The following is a 17919-nucleotide window of genomic DNA, read 5'->3' as shown; positions in this document are numbered from 1 at the left end:
TGGGGACGGAGATTAAACCTATGCTCTGTGATGCTCCAGGCCCTGCTCTGAACCAGCGTAAACTAGTCACCATCTGCTTTTGGCAGATTCGAGGATCCTGCCTTTATGGGGGGCAGCAAGGCCCACACCTCTCCACAGCCTCCCCAACAGGTGACCTCTAGACTCACACAGATGAAGGGGCTGAAAACTGCCTGCCTCATATACAGATTTTCAATGACGAGCAGCCCCAGACGGGGTCATGCGGGGTGACTGGCACTCTGTCCTCCCCTTTCCCCAACAGCATCTAACACGGAAGGCAATGTTCTCTGACGGCAGATGTGCTGACCTCCTTCTGGCAGGGTTCCAGCCAAATTCCACACAGAGCTGGGCAACCAGATGCTTGAGCCATAAGCAGGGCAGGGCATCGTTGGGAAAGTGTGGGCATCTGGGCGTGCCAGGCAAGCGAGGGGAGGCGAAGACAATGGTTCTACAGCTGGTCACAGTTCCAAGTCATTTCCAGGGATGAGCCCAGGCGTTCGGAGCAGCCACCTGGGAGGGAGCATGACTTTCAATGACATGCCTTGCAGGGGGATAGGCTCCCCATCAGAAGACTCCACACCCCCTCTTACTGCTCCTGGCACATGGACAAGACCCACAGACAGACACACGGAACAGGCCACACCCATGACAAGCAACACACACGCACACACCCAGAACAAGCAGGATAACTGTTATGGCGGCAAGCCCCAGCAGGCCAGCTCTTACAGGGACGCCTAATCAAGCCATCAGATGTGGATGCTCCATCCCTTGGCAGCTCCAGGTCTGGATGTAAAGTACAATGTTGATGTCTCTGTCACCTCTGGATAAGGGGACTGGGTGGTCGTCTGGACTCCAAAGTGGAAAGTCAGACTCAGCATCATGGTCTTGGCTTCTGTGATTCTGTGTCAATCTGCCCTTGGGTAATTTTAAAAATTATATGATTCCAAGACTCTATAGTGTAAGATTTTAACTATCTTCTCAATAGCAGATGAGAGAGCTTGAAAGTCTTCTAGAGTCACCTAGAGATGCTGGATCAGAAACAAACTGGTTTGGGGACGTCCCTGGCAGTCCAGTCATTAAGATTCTGTGCTTTCTAGGGGGGGAACTAAGATCCCACGTGCCACGGCATCACCATATGGCATGGCCAAAAAGTAAAATTTGATAAATTCTGCAACTGAGGCAGATCTGCATCAGCAGGATACAAAAGTAAAGGTTGCTATTTAGAGGGTATTAGAGTTTACATTCAGAAAAGTGGAAGTCACTCAGTCATGTCCAATTCTTCGGAACCCCATGGACTACACAGTCCATGGAATTCTCCAAGCCAGAATACTGGCATAGTCTTTCCCTTCTCCAGGAGATCTCCACAACCCAGGGATCGAACCCAGGTCTCCCGCTTTGTGGGCGGATTCTTTACCAGCTGAGTCATCAGGGAAGCCCAAGAACACTGGAGTGGGTAGCCTATCCCTTCTCCAGCAGATCTTCCCAACTCAAGAATCGAACCAGGGTCTCCTGCATTGCAGAGTGTCAATCTAAATGTAAGTTTGCAAATGTGGGCATTCTTCCAAGTATCTTGTTCAAGAGATGAACCTTTTTTTATGAGAAGGCGGGATCTTATGAGAGTTGTTGAAGTTGGACGATTTGGCACAGGCTGAATCCCTTTGTGTTACATGTTACCGGTCATGAGGCAACACATGTCGTGGTTTTGTTTTTACAGACGGCAAACCCAGCCGCACAGCTCTGGGGTCAGGAACAGTGTGGCTGTGGTCCTGGCTGGTCAGGGTCCTGCTCTGGTGCTGATGGTAGTGCCCACTTCGGCTGGCTGAGAGGCCCGTGATGCTCAGGGAGGGCCCACGAGGGATGGAACCGCTGCTCTCAGTGAAGCCCTGTCTCGTTTACTCTCTTATTCCTGTGTTATCCCTCAGTCGTGTTCGACTCTTCGCAACCCCATGGACTGTAGCCCATCAGGCTCCTCTGTCCGTGGGATTCCCCATACTGGAGTGAGTTGCCATTTTTTAGGGGACCCCAAAGTAATGACTCTGGGGCAAGAATGGCCTCCCAAAGCATCATGGTCCTGGGCAAGGGATCAAGGGTGGGGGTAGGGGTGGGGAAGGGTTGAGACTATGCCAGAAGACCCAGGTCTGTCTTTACCCTAAAGATGCTATCTTTACTGTAGCAAGGAGGTTTCTGTGGCCCACTTTCCTGACCCAAGACATAAGTGCAGGAAATTTCCCCGGTGGCCCAGCGGTTAGGATGCCAAGTTTTCACTAGTGAGGGCCTGGGTTCAATCCCTGGTCGGGGAACTAAGATTCCACAAGCCATGTGGCACAATAAAAAAAAAAAAAAAAAGCCATTTGGACATTTATGTGGAAAGTGTTGTCAATAAAATATCACACCTGGATTCTAGGGACAGCTACACGTGACTGAGGGCCTGTGGGCACAGGTTTCATGCCACAGCTGGGCTGTTCAGGTAACCTGGGGAGCTCAGCCGGAGCTCACGGTTTGTTGTCGTTCAGTGGCTCAGCCCTGTCCGACCCTCTGTGACCGCATGGACTGCAGCACGCCAGGCTCCCCTGTCCTTCACGATCTCCTGGAGTTTGCTCATACACATGTCCATTGAATCAGTGATGCCGTCCAACCATAGAGTAGGACTTACTTCAGAAAGACCTGTGGGGGCACCTTTCATCACACGCACTGAACTTCAGCAAGAGTCACAGAATTCCCACAAGGTTTAGGAGAAAGTTCGCCAACTCGGACTGAAAGGACACAGACAATGCAAAAGCAAAAGAGGCCATCAGAACGCCCCCTCCCAGTCCGTCCGATTCTACCGGCAGGAAGCAGACTGAGGAAACCACTCGGCTGCGAACACATGCTCCCTTTTATGAGAAAGGAAAGACTCAGACGACCAGGATCCAGGGATCAGAGCCCTGAGCCTTGCAGCATTCCTCCCAAACCTTGGAATCCGACTAAAGAACTTCCCATGTGTTCCTGGCTGGATTTCAGAACTGCTCTGGGCCAGCCGGGTCCACTGTGCCCCCTGTTTTCTTGCTCTTTGAGCAGGAATGCCTGTGGCAGCTATCCTGTGCTGAGATTATAAGACTACAGCTGAGGCATCGGCCAGATTTCAGTCATCTCAGGGCTCCGATGGGAAAGGACCCACTTCCAAGCTCCCTCCCCTGGCCGTTGGCTGGCTGTGGTTCCTTGGAGGCTGTTAGGTTGAGGGTCTCAGCTCCTCACTGGCTATTGACGGAGGCTGCCTACAGTTTCTGCCATGTGGGCCTTTCCATCGGCAGCTGGCTTCATCAGAGTAAACAAAAGAAGAACCAGAAAGAGCATGAGCGGGTGGAATAATAACCTTTACTTTTGTGGAAGTGAAATTCAAACAACACAAAACTCTCCATGTTAAAGTTCAGTGGCATTTTCTGCACTTGGCATATTATATAATCAACACCTCTCTCTAGTTTCAAAACTTTTTCATCACCACAAGATGAATATCCTGTACCCACAAAGCAATCATTCCCGGTTTTTCCTGCCCCCAGACCTTGACAGCCACCAGTCTGCTTCCTGTCTCTATGGATTTGCCTCTTCTAGACATTTCATATAAAACAAATCATTCAACATGTTCCCTTTGATGTCGGGGTTTTTTTTTCCACTTAACCTAGTGTTTTCAAGTTTCATCCATATTGTAGCTCATGAATAAGTCCTCCATTTTTTTTAAAATAGACTATTTTTTAGAGTTGTTTTAGGCTCACATTCCTTTCTAAGGTGGAGTAATATTCCATTGTATGGATACACCCTATCAGTTTATCCATTCATCCACTGATGGACATTTGGGTTGTCTCCACATTTTGGCTGTTGTGAATAATGCTTCCATGAACATTCATGAACAAATATTTGTTTGAACACCTGTTTTCAATTTGGGGAAATATACACACCTAGGAGTGAAATTTCTTGGCCATGTGGTGCCTATGCTAAACTTTTCGAGTAACTGCCAAACTCATTTCCAAGGCAGAGGCATCATCTGACAGTCTCACCAGCAGTGTACGGAAATTCTAATGCCTACACACTCTTACCAAGACTTGTTTATTTTCTGTTTTTATGGGGTTTTGTAGTTGTCATTTTATAATAGCTACCCGAGTGGGTATGAAGTGGTACCTTATTGTGGTTTTGATTTGAAATTCCGTAACGGTCAATGAGACTGGACATCTTTCATGTGCTTTCTGATCATTTGTATATCTTCTTTGGAGATAGGTGCTTTGCTATTCAGGTACTTTGCTCATACTTAAATCGGATTTTTTGCTTCTTGTTGCTGAGTTGTGAGACTTCTTTATATATTCTAGATACATAACCCTTACCAGATTATATTGCAAATACCTTCTCACATTCTGTAGGCTGTCTTTTTGCTTTCTTAATAATGTCTTTTGATGCACAAAAGTTTTAGATTTTTGTAAATCCCAGTTTATCTATTTGCTCTTTTGTTGTTCATGCTTTTGGTGCCCTATTTAAGAATTCATTGTGAAATCCAAGGAGATGAAGATTCACTCCTGTGTTTTCTAAGAGTTTTATTTGTTTTAGCTCCTATACTAGGTTGTTGATACATAATGAGTTAATTTTTGAATATGGGGTGAAGTAGGTATTCAACTTCTTTGGCATGTGGTTAGCCCGGTGTCCCAACACCATTTGTTGAAGAGACTATTCTTTCCATAGCTTCCCTAGTGGCTCAGTTGATAAAGAATCTGCCTGCAATGCAGGAGACCCCGGCTTGATCCTGGGATGGGAAAGATTCCCTGGAAGAGGGAATGGCAACCCACTCCAGTACTCTTGCCTTCCTTCTTTCCATACTGGATGATCTTGGCATCCTTGTTGGAAATCAACTGGTCATTGATATTTGGGTTTGTTTCTAGACTCTCAATGCTATGTTATTGGTCTATCTGTCAGTCCTTAAGCAATAATCAAAATGTCTTTGATTATTATAGTTTGTAATAAGTTCACACATCAGGAAATGTAAGTCCTCTAACTTTGGTTTTCTTTCTACATACATTTTTGGCTATTTAAACAATGAGGATTGGAATTGCAATTACATATGAAGATGGGCTTTTCCATTTCTACAAAACGTTAGAGTTTCCATAGAGATTACATTGCATCACAGATCACTTTGAGGAGCACTGCCAAATTAAACATTATTCAGCTTTTCATCTCTCAGGCCTTCACTTCCAAGGTGACCAAGAAAAAAGAAGGAACGGTAGTCATGCCGAAAAGGGCTGTGGCCACGTGCAGCCCACGGTGCCAGCTGTGCCCAGTGTGCGCTCAAGGGCAAGGCCACTAAGAAGGTCATCATGCAAAACATACAGAGGCTGCGGCCACCAAGGACATTTCTGAAGCAAACGTCTTCAATACCTATGTGCCTCCCAAGCTGCATGTGAAACGACAATACTGTGTGAGTTGTACCATTCATAGCAAGGTAGTTAGGAGCCATTCTCGTGAAGCCTGGAAGGGCTGAACACCCCCACCCCAATTTAGAACTGGGGGTGCCGCCCCATGAACTTTGCCAAAGACCAAGTGGGGAGCTAAGTCCTTAGTGACCAAAGAAAAACTACCCTCTGGAAAAAAGTAAAGTGAAAATTATATTTTAAAAAATATTAAGTTTTCCAATCCATGAACATGGGATATCTTTCCACTTATTTATATATTCTTTAATTTCTTTCTGCAGTGTTTTGCAGTTCAGTGTAAAAAAATTTCCCCTTCCTTGGTTAAATTTATTCCTAAGTATTTATTCTTTTGGATAATATTGTAAATAGAATTGTTTTTTAAATTTCCTTCTCAGATTGTTCACTGCTAGTGTATAGAAACACAGCTGATTTTTGAGTATTGATTTTATATCCTGTAACTTTGCCGAATGTGTTTATTAGCTCTAGTAGTGTGTGTGTGTGTGTGTTCTTTGGGTTTTTTGTTTTTTTTTTTTTTAACCACACCATGTGGGCTGTGGGATTTTAGTTCCCTGACCAGGGATCAAACCCAGGCTCTTGGCAGTGAGAGAGTAGAGCCCTAATCACTGGATCACCAGGGAATTCACCTTCTTTGGAATTTGTTTATATATAGAATCATATCATCAGCAAATACAAATTGCATTACTTTTTAAAAAATATTTATTTAGGCTGCACTAGGTCTTCATTGCTCTGAGAAGGCTTTCTTCAGCTGTGGCAAGGGGGGCTACTGTTTGTTGTGGTGCTCGGGCTTCTTATCGTGGTGGCCTCACGTGTTGCAGAGCATGAGGGCTCTAGGCATACTCTAGGCTTCAGTAGTTGTGGCTTGTGGGTTTAGCTGCTCCACAGCATGTGGGATCTTCCCAGACCGGGGATCAAACTAGTGCCCCCTGCATTGCAGGCAGATTCTTTACTGTCTGAGCCACCAGCTCTATGTAATGTTCAATGACAGTAGAAGACGCCGCCACTCACGAAGTTATAAACACATGGCAAATGTTAAGATCTGATGAGGCTGGGCGGTGTGTGTGTGTGAACGATCGTGCGTTATCCTGTGTATTTTCTGTATGCTAGAAATATTACATAAGGTATAAAGAAAAAAAGAAGACCGTTTGCATCCCTCATGCTAGAGTTCTCCATATCCTGAAGTTTAGCATGGTTAAGAAGAGCTTGAGCTCTCAAGAGAGTGCATTTCTCTGGGTCAAGTTTCTCGAACAGTTTTTGCAAACTGCGATTCAAGCCCGTCCTGGGACCATAGCCCCCAGCTGTCCCTTCGGCCAGTGATATGAAGGGCAGGCAGGCACCTCTGGCCCCGCCTCTGCTCCTGGCCACACCTCACCTGGCTGGGCCCTTGAGGCTGGAGAGGACACACAGACTTCTGTCCTTCCCCCCACCCCTCAGGCCTCTCACTGCCTGCAGTGCTTTGAAGTTTCTGGAAACATCCAACCCGCTCCCATAATGACCCTCCCGTGACCTCATGAGATGAGTGTCACGGTTGGCTGCTTTCTCCCCATTCTATGGATGGGGAGACTGAGACTCTGGGCATTCTGGACAGGGTTGGTTCCCAGCTGGGGAGCTTCCCTGCGGAAAAGCCAGAAGGAAGGCTGCCAGGGGCCCAGGATCTGTCACAAAACTTACTGGGTAGCTTTTCCTAGGAATGACCAGGGAACCACCTTTGTTCCCGCCAGGGAACCCAATGCCACTTTTGAAATCCATCTGAAATTCGAGATCATTTGGAAGCTGGTAAAGATGCTGATGCCAGGGCCCATCCCACATCTGCCGAGGCAGAAGCCCAGAGCAGGGCCCTGGCATCTTCAGGTCCCCAGGGCAAGTTTGAGGGTCCCCAAATTAACCTGTTGAGTCCCACTGAGGAGGTCAGGGTCCTGGAGTCCTGGGCACTGCTGTTTCTTTTCTCCCCAAGAAGGATCCTTTTCACAGGGCACCCAGCCACTTGGCCCTCTCCCCTTCCTGCCTAAAGGCTTCCTAGTGGCTCAGTGGCCAAGAAACCCACCTGCCAATGCAGCAGATGTGAGTTCAATCTCAGGGTCAGGAAGATCCCCTGGAGGAGGGCATGGCAACCCACTCCAGTATTCTTGCCTGGAGAATCCCATGGACGGAGGAGCCTAGTGAGCTACAGTCCATGGGGTCACAAAGAGCTGGACGCGACTGAGCACGCTTGCACACAGATACGAGTTTGGGGAGACACCACTCAGACAGAAGTCTGGGAGGTCTCACTGGAAGATCATGGCCTAGAGTCGGCTGCTCTGTCCTGAGGCTTGTCACATCCAGTCCCTCCTTCCCCTCCCCTAGCTGGTAGTCACTTCCCGGAAAACACAGGAACTACACTGCCGCTCCAAACTCTGCAAGACCCCACCCCCCATCCATATGGGTCACCCCCTGTGACATTCTCATCAGGGGGATCATTGCTGTAAGCACCCAGTGTGACCCCAGACTTTCCCCTTTCTACCTCACCCCACCCTTCAACCATCACTGATTCTTTGCTTCCCTGGAGCAGCAGAATTTCTTTTAAGCCTTTCTTCCCTCTGAGAACTATTTGTTTACATTCTTTGACCATTTTTTATTAATATTTTATTTGCCACGCCAGACAGCATGCAGGAATCTTAGTTCCCCGACCAGGGATCGAACCTGCCCCCTGTTTGCACTAGAAGCACTGAAGTCACAGAACTGTTCGCAAGAATCATCTAGTGAGGTGGCTCTGAACTAGGGACAATGTCATTCCCCTAGCCACACTTGGCAGAGTCTGGCGACATTCTGGTTTTTCGTAACTGCAGAAGTGTAGAGCAGGGGAAGGCCAGCAGTTACGAAAGCTGAGACCTGGGAGGGGAGGACCCCCGCTGGAGCCCCACCAGCACATGAGTTTCAGACTTCTGTCCTCCAGAACTGGGAGATTGTAACCCCGCTGTCTCCAGCCACCGCTGTTGTGGTGGTGGTTTGTTAGCGCAGCCCAAGGAAACTGATCCGAGGCATTTGCAGAGCATCTCGCCATTGCTGCACTTGGCATTTCACAGTTGTTGTGGAGGCCGAACATACTTTCATTTGCTTGTGGGCTATGCAGGCTTCTTGTTGGTTCAGTTCAAAGTGGTTTAGTTTATTTAGTTTTTTGTTTGCTTGTTTTTGGCCCTGTGGCTTGTGGGAACTTAGTTGCCCAACCAGGGATTAAACCCACGCCCTTGGCCATGAAAGCATGGAGTCCTAGCCACCAACCATCAGGGAATTCCTTGGTTTGTCTCGCTTTAACAGCTTTGAGGTACAATTGGTGAACTGCACAATCCGGTGGCTCCCAGGAGGCGGGCTGTACCCCATCCCACCACATCCCACCCCTCGGCTCTTCGATTGTTCTTGCCAGCACTGACTTCCCTTCTGGTGTCTTGTGTGGCCCCCACTGGCCTGGTTCCCATCACAGCCAAGGAGCAACTCACACGCCTGCCTAGGGGGCAAGCTGGTCCTCATGCGGTGCCTGGATCTGCTCTCCACAGCCCTCGGCCATGGAGTGATCTTGATCTCTTGGGACAGGCTTGGGAGTGAAGGGCAGACAGGGGCAAATCACACATGACAGATTAGCAGTGGGGCCTGAGCACATCTTCTGCTTCCTAGAACCTAGCAGGTGCTTTAGAGAGACTGGGGGAAAAGTTAGTAACCAGTGCTTACAAGCACTGATTTCGTGTCAGGAGCTGCGGTTATCTATACCTATTCTTTCATCTTATAGTGAGACTCTCTACTTGCAGTTGCTGCCTCGGGAGGCTCAGGGAGGTTAAGCAGCTTGTCTGTGCTGTGTGTTTAGTCACTCAGTCGTGTCTTTCTGACCCCGTGGACTGTAGCCCACCAGGCTCCTCTGTCCATGGAATTCTCCAGGCAAGAATACTGGAGTGGGTTGCCATGCCCTTCTCCGGGGGATCTTTCCCACCCAGGGATCAAACACAGGTCTCCCGCATTGTAGGGGGAATCTTTACCATCTGAGCCAACCAGGGAAGCCCAAGAAACTTGCCCAGGGTCACACAGTAAATAGAAGAATAAGGGGGAAAAGGAACAAGATGTGACACCCTGTGGCCACAGGGGCCCCTGGCCCATCCACTCTCTCTCTGCAGCTGCCAGGGCCCCTTCCTCTGCCCTGAGGAAGCCAGTCAGGCACATGAGGAGAGTGCAAATGAAGGAGCCCTGCGGGGTGGGAATGAAGGCCTAGACATGAGGGTCTGGTGGGGGACCTGAGTGGCTTGAAGAGCTCTGCTGTCTGAGGGCATCCTGGAGGAGGCTGCCAGGGTCCCGCTGACAAAGTATTGATGCTTCCAAACTGTGGTGCTGGAGAAGACTCTTGAGAGTCCCTTGGACTACAAGGAGATCAAACCAGTCAATCCTAAAGGAAGTCAACCCTGAATATTCACTGGAAGGACTGATACTGAAGCTCCAATATCTTGGCCACCTGATTCAAAGAGCCGACTCATTGGAAAAGACCCTGATGCTGGGAGAGATTGAGGTCAGGAGAAGGGGATGACAGAGGATGAGATGGTTGGGTGGCATCACCAACTCAATGGACGTGAGTTTGAGCAAACTCCAGGAGATAGTGGAAGACAGAGGAGCCTGAGGGGTTGCAGTCCATGGGGTCGCAAAGAGTTGGACTCTTGGCGACTTAGCAACTGAACAACTACCTTATCTTTCTCCTTCTCAGGTAACTTCCTGCCTGTCCTTCCCAGCAACCACAGCATTACCTGGAGTCACTCGGAGTTGCCAGGCCTGTTCCGGGGGCCAGCTGTGCCAGGTGAGGCAGCCGCAGGCAGTGCTGACGTGTGAATCAGCAGGAGGCCAGACCGGCTGGAGCTTCGGTTTGGTGATCTGTCACCCGGGTGCCTCTCCACCGCCAGACGTGGGCACAGGGCATCCGGTTGGGGAGCTGCACAGGCAGCGGGCAGAGGCGAGGTGAGAGCGCACATCTGGAGGCAGAATGTCAGGCATAAAGCGCCCAGGCTTGGCAAAGGATCCAGGGTCGGAGTCCACACCAGGGTACGTGGGGTCGGGGGTTGTGGGGAGGGGCGGGCCAGCAGCACAGGGTGGGGGAGTGGGGAAGAGAAATGGGATCCCGACCCCGTGGGGCCTCCAGGGCTGGGGGTCCGTGGGCCTGGGGCCTGGCTCAGTGCAGGGAGGTGGTGCTGCCCTGCCCCCTGCTCCCCGCTCCCACTTCCAACCCCTGTGACGCCCGGGAATACTCTCGGAAAACCTGCAGCCCCCATGGGCTGGCCTGGCCCGGGGCAAGGGTAGAGGCTCCCCAGGCTGGGGGAAGAGGCCCTAACCCTAAATGAGGGAGCAGCTGACCTCAGCCCTACCCAGCCATCCGCCTCCTCATTTGATTGGGCACTGGTAGGGGTGGGCCTGAGGATATGGTCCCCGGGCTTTGGTTCATTCTGGCCACATTCAGCCCTAGCGAGGCTCTAGAGAGGCTCAGACAAAGCCAGAGCAGGGCCAATGCAACCAGGTGCCACTGGAACTCCAGTGGGAAAGCTGGGTGGTGCGGGTGACGCTGGTGCCTCTGGGGCAGCCCTGGAACTTGAAGGTCTAAGGGTGTTCCTGGCCACCATGAACCGAGGGTGGGCGGGGCCGGTGGCCAGAGGCAGCCCCGCAGGCCCAGCTGCTCCCGGACGCTCAGGAGGAAATGGCCCTGGTCCATCTTGACACTGAGCCTGGGCCTGGGCGGGACTTCCTGATCTCCCTCTGCCCCTCAGCCATCTGGGGCGCGGGCGGGGGTTTAGGTGGGACCATCCCGGGCCTGGCTGTGGGAGAGCATAACTTGGGTCCCCTTCCAGCCCAAGAAAGGGCCAGGATAGCTGCCCTGCCAACCACAAGTGGGAGCAAGCAGGTCCTGTGTTCCCCCTAAGAGCTGAGCTCCCGCTGCCCACCTGCTGAGGGGCCTCACCCACACGGCCAGCCTTCCCCCTCCCACCCAGCAGGACTTGCATGTCCCTCGTGTCCCCAGCCCAGGCCTGTGCTTGCACGCCCAAGGAGAAGTCTGTCCCCACTCCCCAGGTGAGGAGACTGCGGCTGAGAGAGGAGGAGGGGGCGGACGCTGAGACCTGCCTCACTCCACGATCAGGGCCCTGGGGCAGAGGTCCTGGGCTCAGGCCTTTGAGACGCTGCTGGACCCTGAGGGTAGATGGCTCACATTGGCACACAGGAAAAGAGAGACAAAGACAGAGACAGAGAGACACACAGACATGGACAGAGAGACCTGGAGGGGGGAGCAGGTGATGGTGTGGTTTCGGGGCCCTGGTTGGGGTGCTCAGAGACCTTTCTTGCTCAAAGTCCAGGTATTTCGCCCCAGAGGCCCTCCTGGGCTCCTTCTTCCCACCCCCATGCCTCATCCCCCTCCCCTCCCAGCCCCGCCGGGGTTCCCTTGGGTGTCAGACCAAAGCCAGATGGGCTCAAGGCTTCAGGCTGTCAGCTGAGCCTTCCCACGGATGCCCCGCCCACCCCATTGCTCCTTGTTCCAGGCCCACCTCCCCAGGGCACAGGGAGCCATCCCATGCTCCGGGGCCCTGCAGTACACCCCAACCTCAGTTTCCCCATCTGCCACTGCAAAGTTCTGTGGTCTCTGAGGCAAAGAACCCCTCGAGGCCCTGTGGGGGTGTCCATGGGCCCACGTGGGTGCAAGTAGGGGCCGTGGAGGGGTGATAGAGGTGGGGGCACCCCAACCCACACTGCCTCCGCCCTGCAGGATGGACCCCTTTGCAGACACCCTGCAGCGGCTGCGGGAGGCCTTCGTCTCGGGGCGTACGCGGCCGGCTGAGTTCCGGGCCGCCCAGCTGAAGGGCCTGAGCCGCTTCCTGCAAGAGAACAAGCAGCTTCTGCAGGAGGCGCTGGCTCAGGACCTGCACAAGGTGGGTGGGGGGCGGCGTGGCGGGAGGAGGGCAGGGGTGGGTGAGGGCAGTCAGGGGTGAGTGGGGGCAGGCAGGGGTGAGGGGAGGAGGACAGGGGTTGGGGGAGGAGGGCAGGGGTGAGGGAGGACGGCAGGGGTGGGGGCTGGAGCCAGCTGCATCCCCAGCTCAGTCCTGTGGTTCAGCAGACTCTTCCCTGGGCTGCTAGCTGCTCTATGTCAACTCAGTAAACCTGTAAGGCAGGTCTGACTGCTGTCCCATGTCACAGACGGGGAAAGCGAGGCACGTGGGAGTTAAGTCACTGGCCCAAGTTCCCACAGCCAGAAAGCAGCAGAGCCCAGGACCCATGCTCCTCACTGCAGTTCCTAGGGGCTGGCTGTGCTCACCCTGGAGACTGTCTCCGTGTCCACCCTAAGGACTCTTGGGAACCTCCAGCTCCCCTCCCCACCCCGCCCAGGCCTAACCCCCGAATCCCACCTCTACCACAGCTGGCCTTTCATTCGGACATTTCGGAACTCATCATCTGCCAGAATGAGGTCGACTTGGCTCTCAGGAACCTGCGCACCTGGATGAAGGACGAGCCAGTGGCCAAGAACCTGGTGAGACCTCTGGCCAGGCGGGACAACTTCAGGGCGGCCCAGCCCAGGCCCTGGGCGAGTCACTGACTTTCTTGGGACCGTGGTCTCCTTGAGGGGACTCCACTGCACAGGCAGGTCGAGGGCTATGAGGGGTGGGCTTTGGGGTGATCCTTAGTGAGGCCTCACTGTCCGTTCCACACCCCAGATCACGCAGCTGGACTCAGCCTTCATCAGGAGGGAGCCCTTCGGCCTGGTGCTCATCCTGTCTCCCTGGAACTACCCCCTGAACCTGAGCCTGGTGCCCCTGGTGGGCGCCCTCGCTGCAGGTGAGAGGACGCCTCCACCCTCATGCCCCGTTGTCTGTCCTCCCAGCTGCCCCCAGAGCCAGGAAGGAGGAGGGAGCTGGCACCAGGTGGCTGAAAAGGGCTGGTTCCCATCTGGCCACCATCCCTGGGGCTGTGTGGCCTCGGGGCCAATAAGGCACCTCTCTCAGCTGCACTAGGCGGGAGGAGCGAATGGAGATGGGCGTGGCTACACATAGCCCCGCCCTCTCCTTGCCCCGCCCCGTCCCGCAGGTAACTGCGTGGTGCTGAAACCCTCAGAGATCAGCAAGAACACTGAGAAGGTCCTGGCCAAGGTGCTGCCCCGATACCTGGACGAGGTGAGGGTGAGCCTGTGTCCCACACCCCCACTCCCACCAGTGGGAGATCCTGCAGGGTCCTCTGAGCCGTGCATCCCTCCCGCCCCCTTGCAGAGCTGCTTTGCCGTGGTGCTGGGCGGGCCCGAGGAGACGGGGCAGCTGCTGGAGCACGAGTTCGACTACATCTTCTTCACGGGTGAGGGTGGCCCCGGCTGGTGTCCTGGGGAAAGAGGGATGCTGGAGAAGAGGCTGGAGAAGGCGGGGGAGGGAGCAGGCGATGGCCAGCGGTGTGGAGTGTCCCTGATGGCAATCATGTGGGGCAGGTGGGCCTGGCAGGGTGGGGTCCTGGGGCTGCAGGGCGGGGGGCAGATCCCAGTGGGTGAGCCAGGATGGGGCCAGGAAGGTGGTGCCTGAACCATCTGGCCAAGAGCAGCTGAGTCAAATCCCATGTTCCCAGGGACCCCTCGAGTTGGCAAGATTGTCATGGCTGCCGCCACCAAGCACCTGACGCCCGTCACGCTGGAGCTGGGAGGCAAGAACCCCTGCTATGTGGACGACAACTGCGACCCCCAGACTGTGGCCAACCGGGTGACCTTCTTCCGCTATTTCAACGCCGGCCAGACCTGCACGGCCCCCGACTATGTCCTGTGCAGCCCCGAGATGCAGGCGCGGCTGGTGCCCGCCCTGCAGAGCGCCATCACCCGTTTCTATGGCGACGACCCCCAGAGCTCCCCGGACCTGAGCCGCATCATCAGCCAGAAGCATTTCCAGCGGCTCCGGGGCCTGCTGAGCTGTGGCCGCGTGGTCGTCGGCGGCCAGAGTGACGAAAGCGATCTCTACATCGGTGAGCCCCGCCCTCCCTGCCATTGTGCCCCACCCCCATCCACACCCCAGCGAAGGCCCCTCCACGCTGGGGGCCACAGCTGGACCCCGAGTCTGGGCTCTGAGGCTCCCCCCACCCCACCGCTACAGCCCAGCCTGGTGCCACGACTTCGTGACCCTGGTGTTTCCTGGTGCTGGGGTCTGAGCCCGCGACCCCACGACTCCACACTCTGGCCCAAGTTCTGCAAGCTCAGACCCCAGAGTTCTAGGCTCAGCTTCCCAACTTCAGCCCCACGATCCGCTGCTCCACGGGCCACACGACCCCTAGTGCTACGCGCCCACGATTCCGGTTCTCAGCTCCCAAAGCCCGTCCTGAGCGTCTGCTCTGCTGTGAACAAAGAGCCCTGGTCTCCTGGGCCGAACGACTCACAGTGTCTAACAGGCTGGGACCTGGGGCCTCAGACTCTGGGGTCTAAGATCGGGGCACCCTCTGACTGTGAGACCAAGGCTGAGTGATTCTCTGGGCCCCACGAGCCCGGTCAGGCTGGGGAGCCCCTCGTGGTCGCTTCCCGGGGGCTGCGGGGAGAGTACCATCCCTGGAACATCCGGGTCCCTGGGCCCTGACAGCCCGCGGGCCCGCCCACCAGAGGCCCACCCACTTTAGGCCCCGCCCACCAGAGGCCCACCCGCCTTAGGCCCCGCCCACCAGAGGGCCCCTTCCCTGGGCTGAGCCGGCCCCTGTCTCTGGCAGCCCCCACGGTGCTGGTGGACGTGCGGGAGACAGATCCGGTGATGCAGGAGGAGATCTTTGGGCCCATCCTGCCCATCGTGAACGTGAGGAACCTGGGCCAGGCCATCGACTTCATCAACCGTCGGGAGAAGCCTCTGGCCCTGTACGCCTTCTCCAACAGCAGCCAGGTGGGGCTGGACGCAGGTGGGGGCAACAGAGCGGCCCAAAGGGGTGAGACTAGTCACCTCCCTTTTCCCAGCCCACTTGCAAGGGTCAGGGAGCAGACAACTCCAGGGTAACTATTCAGTTCAGTTCAGTTGCTCAGTCATGTCCGACTCTTTGCAACCCCATGAATCACAGCACGCCATGCCTCCCTGTCCATCACCAACTCCCGGAGTTCACTCAGACTCACATCCATCGAGTCCATGATGCCATCCAGCCATCTCATCCTCTGTCGTCCCCTTCTCCTTCTGCCCCCAATCCCTCCCAGCATCAGAGTCTTTTCCAATGAGTCAACTCTTCGCATGAGGTGGCCAAAGTACTGGAGTTTCAGCTTTAGCATCATTCCTTCCAAAGAAATCCCAGGGCTGATCTCCTTCAGAATGGACTGGTTGGATCTCCTTGCAGTCCAAGGGACTCTCAAGAGTCTTCTCCAACACCACAGTTCAAACGCATCAATTCTTCGGCGCTCAGCCGTCTTCACAGTCCAACTCTCACATCCATACATGACCACTGGAAAATAATCCAGGCCATTGGACAACAGCTCCCTGAATACAGGTGTCCCGCTGAGACAGGGGTGTGGTTGGCGGGGGCAGCACCAAGAACAGCAGCCTCCACCCAGACAAGGAGGTGCCCTTTCTATCTGCCCTGCCCCAAACACCCTTCTTTTCCTAAATTGTGCAAAAGTTCTGTACGGGTGTGCAGAGCCCCTGAAGGGGGATTAGGCAGAGCAAAGGTGGGGCCCTGCAGGCGGAGCTGGGCTGGCTGCCTGTTTGCTGTGGCTGCTAACCCTCATAGGCGCTTCTCAGGGCTGCGGGCTCCTCTTTGTGAACTCAGAGGGGCGACACTCACTCAGCAGAGGATGGAGACCGGGGAGGCACCTCTGCTCACCGTGGAATAAGGAGACTACGCTCCACCCCTGACCCCGGCCTCCCCCTCCCACCAGGTAATGAACCAGATGCTGGACAGGACCAGCAGCGGCAACTTTGTGGGGAATGACGGCTTCACCTACATGAGTCTTACCTCCCTGCCATTCGGGGGAGTCGGTGAGCCCCGCCCTCCTTCACCCTCCAGCCCCAACTCCCAGGGAAGCCCAGATGGGTGCTCCAGACCCAGGAAGGTTCAGTTTGGCCTTCACTCACGGTTCAACCTTATCCAGACCCCTGGCCTCTCAGGGCCTCAGTTTCCCTCTCTGCAAAATGGCTCATCGCATGTCCTGGCTTTCCCTGGGCTCCCTGCTGGGCGGCGGGCTGCTGGTGGTGGTGGTGGTGGTGGGCTCCTCGGCCTGGCCTTAGACCCTCACTTTCATGCCTGTGCAGGCAAAAGTGGGATGGGAAGATACCACGGCAAGTTCTCCTTCGACACCTTCTCCCACCACCGTGGCTGCCTGCTCTCCCACTCGGGCCTGGAGGTGCTGAAGAACATCCGCTACCCACCCTATTCTGACTGCAGACATAAGCTGTTCACCTGGGCCATGGGCAGCCACTTGTGCACCCTTCTGTGAGCACCCTGCCTGCCTCCAAGTCTCCGTCCACGACCCCGCTATCCTGCTGCCGCCTGGGTACTCAGTGGCCCCCGAAAGGCAGGCGTCCTGTCCAGGAACAGAAAGGTCCTGCCCTTGGGGCTTTGTCTGAACAGACGCCTGGCTGGACAGACCTCTGGGCCACCAGTCCAGCCGCTTTCAGGACCAGAGTCCCCCCTGCAGCTTTCTGACAAATTTGTTGACCCTTTGCTTGAACATGTCTGGTGACAGAGAACTCACCCCCTAGGTTGAGCAGTCCTGGTGGTTAGGAAGGCCTCTCTCATGTCAGATCTATAATTAGGCTCCCAAAGTATACAGTGATTTCTAACAGCTCCAGCCAGACCTGGTTTGGGAAGCTGGGTTTGTCTGGGTCTCAGTTTCCCCAACTGCAGTGACGAACGTGGGCCCTTGGAGACGTCTCTGCCCTCCAGGCCAGCATATGCTGTGCCCGTGTCTGTCCTCCAAGCTTGCACCTGCCCCCTCGCCCCTCACTCCTCTCAGCTGCCCCTACCGAGGAGGGAGCCTCACTCCCATCTCACAGGCAGGAGCCAAGGCCCGGAGAGGGCACCGACTCCCCAGGTCACACAGCCTTTCGGGGAGGGGGGTGTCAGAGCCAGTGGGGGCTGGGGGTCCCTCTACTTCCTGGGGCTCAGAGGGGCAACAGCCGGCCCACCTCCGGACTGGTCTCACTGCTATGGCATGAACACATGTTGGTACACATAGCACAGGTGAACACACAGATCCTCAGACAGGCAGACACCAGCGCTCACACACACTTACTCGCACACTCAGTTGGGGCTGGAGGCTGCTGTTTCTTGGGGCTCTTGTGCCAGTTCCCCGATGCCCTTCCTTTCTATGAACACCTTCTGAGGGTGTGGAGAAAAGGGAACTCCCCTACATTTTTTTGTGGGAACATAAATCCATGCAGTTACTATGGAGAACAGTACGGAGAGGTTCCTTAGAAAAACTAAAAATAGAGAAACTGATGACCCAGCGATCCCACTAGTGGGCATATATCTGGAGAAGACTAAT

General features: G+C 54.6%; 1 protein-coding gene across 1 annotated transcript; it reads left to right on the top strand.

Moving 5' to 3' along the window:
• The first annotated feature begins 10452 nt into the window (after positions 1–10452).
• LOC128068951 (aldehyde dehydrogenase family 3 member B1-like) lies at positions 10453–16869 on the top strand. Its single transcript, XM_052662228.1, has 10 exons — positions 10453–10511; positions 12217–12379; positions 12865–12975; positions 13160–13280; positions 13530–13615; positions 13709–13790; positions 14052–14438; positions 15168–15334; positions 16312–16411; positions 16685–16869. Exons 1-10 carry the CDS (start codon positions 10453–10455, stop codon positions 16867–16869), a joined length of 1461 nt encoding a protein of 486 aa, XP_052518188.1.
• The last annotated feature ends 1050 nt before the right edge of the window (positions 16870–17919 follow it).

This window comes from Budorcas taxicolor, chromosome 25 (genome assembly GCF_023091745.1).
Source record: "Budorcas taxicolor isolate Tak-1 chromosome 25, Takin1.1, whole genome shotgun sequence".
NCBI classification, from domain to species: domain Eukaryota; kingdom Metazoa; phylum Chordata; class Mammalia; order Artiodactyla; family Bovidae; genus Budorcas; species Budorcas taxicolor.
Note: the sequence above shows the minus strand (reverse complement) of the source record. Positions and strands in the feature narration are given on the sequence as shown.